At 48.5% G+C, this 9,528-nt stretch overlaps 1 protein-coding gene across 1 annotated transcript; it reads left to right on the forward strand.

The window, feature by feature from the left end:
- The first annotated feature begins 7,367 nt into the window (after window positions 1-7,367).
- On the forward strand, window positions 7,368-8,804 carry LOC108864123 (uncharacterized). The gene has a single exon (XM_018639119.1). The coding sequence runs from the start codon at window positions 7,368-7,370 to the stop codon at window positions 8,802-8,804; it is 1,437 nt and encodes a 478-aa protein (XP_018494635.1).
- The last annotated feature ends 724 nt before the right edge of the window (window positions 8,805-9,528 follow it).

Raw genomic sequence — 9,528 nt, forward strand, 5'->3', positions numbered from 1 at the left:
TCCCTTGCACTTCTGGCAGCTTTGGGTTGCAGCTTTGCTTACTGCTTCCTCCAAAGCTCTTTTTCTTCTCGGCTACTAGTTTAGCCTTCCTTCTTTTCATCTCGTTCCTTGAGTCCAGGAACTTCTGGAACGCTTAGCGAGCTACTTCTATCTGGTGATAGTCGTTGTCGCCCACGCCGATGTTTAGGAGCTCCTCTATGGCTCGCTTGATTCGGTTGTATGCGATTTTGTTGCCAATCGCGTTGAACCGAATGCTCAGAGGATCGTCTGCTTTCTGAACCTTAATGTTTCTCGGATCTCTTGATATAAGTCTCAAGTCCATAACTTTAACGGTCATACCTTTGACCTCTTTGAGGTTGGTGGCCTCGATGTTCACGGACTCAATTGTTTTGTTGGTGCCGCCTTCGATCATTGTGCACCACGTCACTGATAGCACTCTTTCGTTTCGCCTGAGTGATGCCAGTGGCGTGATAATCTTTCCGAGCACTTCTACGGCGCTGAGCCCACATTGTGCCAGGGAGCACAGGTCGTCGATTCCTAGGTGACAGATCACATGGGCTTCTTGTTCCGGTTGACTGCCTAGGAACTGGAGTATTTGCGAGACAGCTGATTCCGCATTCAACTCGCTCAGGCAGGTGAACTGCCCGAATATGGTGTTGCCTGCGAAGTGAGTGAACAGGTCGACATCGGGTTTTCCGAACTTCAGCTTCCGAAGTCCTTTGTCTGTGTATATCAGCACACAGGGGTTGACGGTCTTCGTCGGCTAGTGCTCTCCTTCCTCGATGTCCATCTGACTGACTGCCTCGGCTACTGTCTCGGCTGCCACGTCTGTTTCACTTTTTTTTGAGGTTTTCTCGACCTCTTCTAGTTGGGTTTGCAGGGCTGCAACCTGTGACTGCAGCTCCTCGATTTTTCTCGCCAAATCGAGGGCCTTCAGTTCGCTCTCTTCGAGAGCTTCTTTTGCGTGCTCTGCCTCGATCCGGGCCAGTAAGGCAGCGCTGTCGGACCTCTGAAGGGCCAAAACTGATTCGGCCAGTTTTGTCCTTAGATGTCCGGTGAGACAACACCGGTTTTCGACTCCATCTTCTACGGAGTTTTTCGCGCATTGCTCACACGTGCTTACGAATTTGGCAATGTTATCCACGGACGAAAAACCTGACTGGGTAGATGGGGCGTTTTGTTTGCTTCGGTGCGTTGCAGAGTTGTGTTTACTCTGCACGCTTTCGCACTTTTTTTCACTCGTAAACTCAATTTTTCGATTTTTTTTCGAGAGCGATTGATTCAGCGCGTGCTGTTGTTCACAAGTAGCAGACGATTGAGTATATCGCTTCGATTATCTCTTCTTTGTCACTCGTGGGCCTATTCGGGATCTCCTCCATCTGGTATGCCTCCATCCTTGCTTGTTTCTACGGACATGCTGCCGCAAAATGGTTGAAACCGTCGCAGACCAAACACTGTTTGCCGATCGCTGGGCAGCTTCTGTCATTGAATCGGTGTGCTTTCCCACAGTTTCGACACCGATGAGAGGAGCCATAGTTGTTCGAGCGATGGTGTCAATTTCCTGGCAGTCCGGCACTCGGTCTGCTATGGAGCGCGCCACGTCTCGCCGAGAACTGCCCTCTCTGCGCGACGGCGAATGCCACGGAATCGTCTGCCTCGTCTCGACTCGCGCGCTCCACCGAAAGATTCCCATTTTGGAAGCTTTTGAGCTCCTTCCCTGAGCTCTCCATAGCCACACAGATATCGAGTGCTTTATCCAACGTCAACGTTTTCTCCTTCAACAATTCTCTCCTCGTGAGATCGCACGCCACCCCCGATACTACATATCTTGTCTCTGAGCATTCTGTCTTCTTCTTTGAATTTGCACAACAACACTTTCTTCCTTAAGTCGATCATCCACTCGTCGGTTGCTTCATCTTGCTTCTGAGAACGTGTCCAGAAGACGTGTGATACGTTGTGTTCCGACTCACCGGACTTGAATTTGTCTTCCAATTTCTGTAGAGCTTCATTCAAGGTGCTTGGCTTATGAATTGCAAAAATGTTGTTGAATTCGTTGATCACGATTTGGCCTCCCAGCATCTTTAGACAGGCAATCATGACATCCTCCCCTTTTTTCGCCGTTTCGGTGGCGGGTAGATACGTCTCGAAGAGATCTCTGAAGCGGTTCCATTCCTCCGCTGTTTTGGTTCTCACCGCGATGTCTTTCACTAGCTCCAGTTTTTCCATTTTCCCTTGGTGATGCGTTTCTTCTTGGGTCGCCTTAGGCTCGATTTGACGATTTCACACCGCTGCCACCATGTTTTACCATGTTTTACCAAGTTCTGTATTGAGAGCACGAGGTTACGTCGTGGAGCCGGACATTGCAACTGCTGTGCCGGGCGGGTTTATTTACAGAGGTCGCGGTCTGCTAGTGGCCTCCTTGCCACTATCATCGAACTGTCTCAGGCTTATGACATCGGTTTCGAACTCGTTCACGAACTTCATGTACCTTAGATTAATTGTCTCGTACTTTTTGTTCTTTCGCGGCGGATTCTGCCCCATACAAAGAAGCAGCATTTCGGCTCTGTACGTATGTTCCTGCTCACGTAACCGCTTCACCATTTCGAATATACTGACGTATTTCTTCAGGATCAGTGTGTTGAGCGCGTGGTGCCAGCCTTCTGAATGGTTTGTGGTTTGAGGTCCGTAATTGCCGTAATGATTCCACATCGCGCGTGGGAAGACGTCGGATTCTAACCATGTATTTACTAAGTAGTCTTTAAACTCCTCGAGAGCCGGGTACGCAGAATGATTAGGGGCCACCGCCACTCAATTCAGTTCTATCCACGCATTATCGATCGCACTTAATGGAGCCAGTGCCAATTCTCCGCGACCGCGGAGGAATCGTCTTATTTCGACGTCATCATAAAATCGGCTCAACCCGAGTTGCTGCGCCTCGCGCCGCAGAGTTCGCCCAAAATGAAAGTTACAGCCTTTCAAGTCAACTGCGGGGAACGTTTCTCTGATAGCAGACAAAGCTGCGACCTCAGAATCGAGTTGAAATGCTTGTCGGTGGAATACAAGACCCTTCGATACGGCATAGTCTTTCAACAACGAGCGCAATACTTGAACAACCTCAGGACGATGGTGTGCTAGACCCTGTAGCGTACTTTTCGCGACGATTGAAGCCATCAGAAATGAAACGAAAGGCAATACATCTAGAATGCTTGGCCATCAAACAAGCGATCCTTTATTGGCAACATTGGCTAATAGGAAGAGAATTCACTGCGATAACTGATCACTAGAGCTCGGACTTTCAAGCAAAATATTTTGCTTGGAAATGCTTATTTAGGACCTTCTCGGTCGGAAATGCTTATTTCGAGATTTAAAGGCATATAATGCTTATTTCGAAATCTTACGCTCGGGGATAGCCTCCCGAGCAGCATTTTCCGAGAGAGCCCGGATGTCTCGTCCATTGCCAATCATTCACGCATCCGGGAGTCTCGGCGCCTGCGACTTCAAGAATGCTCAACATTGCACGTTGCACACCGCATGGCTTTGACGACGTTCAAATCAAACACGGCCAGCCGGACTGCTCGGTGATCGCTTGCCACCACCTGCGAACGAAAACATTCGTTTCGAGAAGTGAACGTGGGAAGGAAGGAAAGAATGCCGAAAGAAAAATCAACGCCGAGGTCGAAGACGGAGACCTTCGTGAAAGTTTTCGGTTGTGAAGTACTCTCGACGGACGGTCGCGTTCTGTTCTGCAAAGTCTGCGAGAGAGGAATCTCGGCCGATAAGAAGTTTGCGGTTCCACAACGCATGAACGGTGTGAGACACAAATCGTTAGTGAAGAAGAAGAAGCAGCAGACAGACTCATCGAGCGTCTCTCAGATGGTACCGTCCCTATTAGCTTCTGGGAAGCAATCGCAATTCCATCTCGACCTCTGTGATGCCTTCTTGTCGAGTGGCATACCGCTTTCCAAATAAGACAACGAAAAACTAAGATCGTTTTTCGGGAAATACGTGAAACATCAGGTGCCGAGTTCATCCGCGTTGCGCAAAAACTATATCAGGAGCGCCTACGAGAGCAAGTTGGACTCTATCAGGAGCTATGTCGCTGGGAAGTTCATATGGCTGTCTGTCGATGAAACGACGGATGCTACAGGTCGTTTTGTAGCCCATGTTGTCGTCGGGACAATGGAAGCGACATCCAGCCGAAGTTTTCTTCTGCAACTACTGGGTAACTGCAAACGGTAGTACAATATCGCAGGTCTTCGTCAATTCGTTGACGCTCAGCTGGCCCCAGCAAATCCAGCACGACCGTGTGCTCTTGTTTGTGTCGGACGGCGCAGCCTATATGAAAAAAGCAGGCCCGGCTCTCAAAGTGATGTTCTCGAAAATGCTGCATTTGACCTGCACCGCGCATGCATCGAGTGGCAGAAGAAGTGAGACTCCTGTTTCTGAAGGTAGACAAGCTCGTCTCGAATGGCAAGAAAATTTTTCCGAAATCAGCTTCAAGGACAATAACCTTTCGCGAGATGGCACCCGGGATACCTCTGCCGCCTCAACCAATCCTGACTCGATGGGGAACCTGGATTAACGCCGCTCTCTATAACGCCGAGAATTTCGAGGCTTTCGCGGTGGTTGTCCAGTCTCTGGACGCGTCTGAGGCCGCGAGCCTTGCGCCAGCTCAAGGATTGTTGGAGGACGAGTCCCTGAAACGAGATCTCGCTTTCATCAAAAGTCATCTCGGTCACCTACCACCTGGCATCGAGAAACTTGAAAAAAAAGAGACTCCTCTAGTCGAGAGCATTGGAACGTTCGAACGAGTTCTAAACGCACTCGAAGATACGCCAGGCCAGATCGGGGACCGGCTCCGACAAAAGCATAAATCGGTATTGAGTCGGAATCCAGACTACGGTAGTGTCAAGGCGATTGCGGATGTTTTAAGGGGGGATATCCCCGAAAGTTGTAACCTCGATTCTAGTCCTGGGGAAATTGCCGCCTTCAAATTCGCTCCGTTGACGTCCGTTGACGTGGAGAGGAGTTTTTCTCAGTTGAAATACACCCTTGACGATCGTCGTCACAGTTTTACTTTCGAAAACCTACGGATGGTGCTAATTGTGTACTGTAATGCTTAAGCTAAATCATAACCTTGTATAGATCGTTCGAGCATATCCCGCGCTTGAAAGAGCTTATTTTCTCATTTTTTGGTGCATATTTGCTTGCTTATTTCTCGTTTTTTCAGTGCTTGAAAGTCCGAGCTCTACTGATCACAAACCGCTGGAGGAGCTCAAAGTCAAGGCCCGCACGGACGAAATTCTAGGTGACTTGGTCTACTGCTTATCGCAATATCATTTCACCATCAGGTATGCGAGTGGAAAAACGAATGTTGAAGCGGATTCCTTGTCGAGAAACCCAGTCCTAGAGAGCTTCGAGAACAAAGATGACGTTCTCAGAGAGATTAATCTGGTGACAATGAGCGAGATCGTCGCAGATCAGGAGAGAAGCAGAGAAACCATCGATACCTCGAATAATGTGGTTAAAAAATAATGGTGTGAGCTTCAAACAAATCCGAGACCGAAAACGGATATTCATTTCAAACGAGATGGGTACGAAACTGATAAGAAGAGTGCATGAGGACTATGGGCACATCGGATCGAGCCAGATGATGCAGACTCTAAGACCAATATACTACTTCAAGAATACGGACCGGAAGATAGAAGCTTTCTGCAAAACATGTGAAATTCGCATCAAGAATAAGACTAGAACAAGGAGGCGACTTGGGAAACTCTCAAAGTTAGGTCCTGCCAGCCGTCCTTATGAGATTCTTTCTGTCGACACAGTCGGTGGATTCTCAGGGAATAACTCGACGAAGAAGTATATGCATATACTGGTGGATCACTTCACTCGGAAAGCCTTCATCGCGACGAGCTCGAGCCAGAAAACGAGAGACTTCATCAACTTAATTGATCGAGTGACTTCAGGGAAAGAAGTAAGACTCATTCTGGCTGACCAGTATTCTGCTCTGAATTCTCATGAACTGAAAAATATGAAAAAGAGGAATATACCGCTGTATTTCACATCAGTCGACACACCCACTTCGAATGGGCTTAATGAGAGGCTTAACCAAGCTCTAGTCAACCGAATACGATGTAAACTCAGGGAGAATCCGAGGATGAGCTTGGGAAAGATAGCCCAAGAATGTGTGGATGAATACAACCGGACAACTCATTCAGTTACGCGATTCCCTCCTGAATATCTAATGAATGGAAAAAGGCCGAATATTGTCCCGGCTTAGTACTTCGACAAAAACAACACAGGGTCGACCAGAATCGACGAAAATGTGATATTAGAGTGGGCGATTTCGTTGCTCTCCAGAGCTAGGAGAATCTGGCTCTAGCCATTCTGCGTTCTCCAAGAGCGGGATTCACCACGTGAAACTCGATTCTCTGATTTAAGGTAAATGCTCTCATGCTTACGAATCATACGGTACCATCTCAGAAGCCAGAATTACGAAAGCCAGAATTGTGGGTTCAGACACGGAAGCCAGAATCGCAGAAGCCAGAATCGCAGAAGCCAGAATCACAGAAGCCAGAATCGCATAAGCCAGAATTCTCATTTGCCAGGATTCTCATAAGCCGGAATTCTCATAAGCCAGAATTCTCATGAGCCAGAATTCTCATAAGCCGGGATGGACCGTCGCCCTGACGGTGCCTTCCAACGCGCAACGAAGCCTACGCTTTTGATTCTGGAACGATGAACGCGCACGCGCGAGGTGTCGCTTAAGTGATGTTCTGGGATCTCAGAGGAGACGGAACGTCGCACCGAGAGTGGCCGCTGCATCTTTCAGCTGATAACACAGGCTGTGTCGTTCCATGAGCTGTAGTGTTGTAGTGAATATTATCTGAGTGATGAGTTTGAGCTCGGTGATGTGTTGAAGAATGATCCAAGAGCAGATAAAGAGTAGTCAGTAAATCAGGGTTTGTCTATCTCCGAATCTTGGTAGTCTTCCCGGACAGTTCGATTTCGAATCTCAATCACGATAGTCGATTCCCAGTCTCGACGTCTCTTCTCGGAGACAAGGTCGCTCGGGAGGAACTCGACAACTTCGAGTCGAGCTCGAGGAAGGTTACTTTTGGCCCTGAGTAGCACAGGATAGCTCGCAATCGTCAGAAACCGGGACAGTCGCCGAAATCTTAGGGACAGTATTGCGATGCACACGTGACAAGTTGCTTCCAGAGTGATGTCGTTCGACACCTTGTCAGTGGGGGCTTCGCATTGTTGTCATTGGGTTTTGCTTGATAATCGCATCGATCCGTACACTCCAACCTGTGTTCCGATTTCCATCGTAGATCAAAATCTTCGCTTTCTCGAGAGTCGATATGAGTGTCATGGCTGTCAAGGAAGTGCTCTCGGCGAAGGGGAAACCCCAATTCTTCGTGGAAAACTACCTTTATGAAGTTGAGAAGACGGTTGGTGGCAGGACATCTTACTGCAGATGCATCAAGCAAAGGAGGGACGGCTGTCCAGCAAGAATAACTATATTGAGATGGCCAGAACCGATGGTCCAAAGGCAGACTGGCGAGCATACTCATGCACCCGACACCGGCGAATTCATCAGGAGGCAGGCATCCGCTCAAATGAAGGATGCCGTTACTCGAAAACAGGATAAAGGTGTTAAACGAGTTCATTCTGAGGTTCTTGCCGAGGAAGTGCGAAATTCGCGTGGTCTCTACGAAGATGAAGAGATAGGAGCAGCACTGCCAACATTCGACTCTGTGCGAGCCTCTTTGTATCGGGCTCGCGCAAAGCTCACACCGGCTTTACCTCAGAGTCGAACGGACATTGTCGTTGAGGGCTTGTACGGGAAAACTTTGAGCGACGAAGATTTCCTCTTGTTCGACGACGGCCTCGAGGACAAAATCCTGGCGTTCGGCACCGACGAAATGTTTAGTATCTTGTGCGAATCGCCCACTGTTTTCATGGACGGAACGTTCAAAGTAGTTCCCCACCTCTTCTTACAGTTGTACACCATTCATTCTTTCCACAAGGGTCAGATGTTTCCGCTCGTATTCTTCCTTCTCCCAGACAAGACCAAGGAGACTTATCGTAGGATGTTTAGTCTGTTGAAGAATCATGCCGATGCGAAGGGCATGGTGTTTGCCCCTCGCACATTCCAGCTAGACTATGAAGTGGCAACCCTGAGAGCCATACAACTCGAATTCCCGCTGTCGGAGATCAAAGGCTGTAATTTTCATTTTAGTCAGAGTCTCTGGAGAAAAGTTCAGCATCTTGGTCTCGTCTCTCACTACAACGATCCGTCGGTCAAGAAACTCATCCGGTCCTGTTTTGCCCTCAGCTTGGTACCGTTGGACAGAATTGACGACGCTTGGCTAGGAATCGACGCAGAGTCTCCGGCCGCGGATCATCCAGCGTATGAACGAGTAGGAGTTTTCAAGGAGTATGTAATCAATACTTGGTTGGAAAATGGGTCGGTGTTTCCACGTAGTTTGTGGAATCACTACCGCAACTTCGGTGCTCGGACAACCAATCACGTCGAAGCGTGGCATAGCGCGTTGAGTCGAACGATCAGGAAAGAACATGTAAACCTGTTCCAACTGATCAACTTCCTGAAAAAACAGGAAGATAAAGGGAGAGCGGACAGACTGTTGCTCCAGGCAGGACAAGCCCCACCGAGGCTCTCCTCGAAGTACAAGAGTCTCAACGACCGCCTTATTCGACTGACGGACGAATTCGAATCCGGCGCGAAGAGTTTGATGGAATATGTTCACTGCGTCGGATTCAACTTGAAGACTTGAGAATTGTGATCGTGAGCTTTAATTTAAGATCTCTGTCGTATCATAATCAGAGGATGAAATGTAATAATGCAGATTTCAGAGAAATATTTGTGCGAGAAATGAAGTCATACCTAGTCCAATATCGTTAACTCCAAGTCCATTCCTTCGAATGCGGGGCAGCACCGGCTTATGAGAATTCTGGCTTATGAGAATTCCGGCTTTTGAGAATTCCGGCTTATGAGAATTCTGGCTTTTGCGATTCTGGCTCCGGCGATTCTGGCTTCTTCGATTCTGGCTTTTGCGATTCTGGCTTCCGAGATAGTACCGAATTGTGAAAGCCAGAATTGCGAAAGCCAGAATTCTCGAAAGCCAGAATTGTGAAAGCCAGAATTGAGAAAGCCAGAATTCTCGAAAGCCAGAATTTCGAAAGCCAGAATTGTGAAAGCCAGAATTGCGAAAGCCAGAATGGCGGGAGCCTGAATTTCCTGGGCTCGGAATTGAGAGAGCCAGACAGATGTTCGCCAGACGAGTGCCACGGCGGTTTCCTCTGATTTCTTATCTTGAACGCGCGCAATGTCGCAAGGGTGCCTGGCTGGGATCTTGGAGGAGACAAAACCGATACATTGGACGGAGGCTCATCGCTGCAGCTGATCACAACAGTCTTCTGTGCTGCTTAGAGAAGTTTGAGCTAAGAGGTGTGCTTCGAGACTTCGCCAAATTGCAGATATAATGATCAGAAGATCGG

This window comes from Galendromus occidentalis, unplaced genomic scaffold (genome assembly GCF_000255335.2).
Source record: "Galendromus occidentalis unplaced genomic scaffold, Mocc_1.1 scf7180000075562, whole genome shotgun sequence".
NCBI lineage: Eukaryota > Metazoa > Arthropoda > Arachnida > Mesostigmata > Phytoseiidae > Galendromus > Galendromus occidentalis.

Bases quoted from the DNA above. Each gene is read 5' to 3' on its own strand.
- LOC108864123 (XM_018639119.1), top strand. From the start codon at position 7,368: ATGAGTGTCATGGCTGTCAAGGAAGTGCTCTCGGCGAAGGGGAAACCC.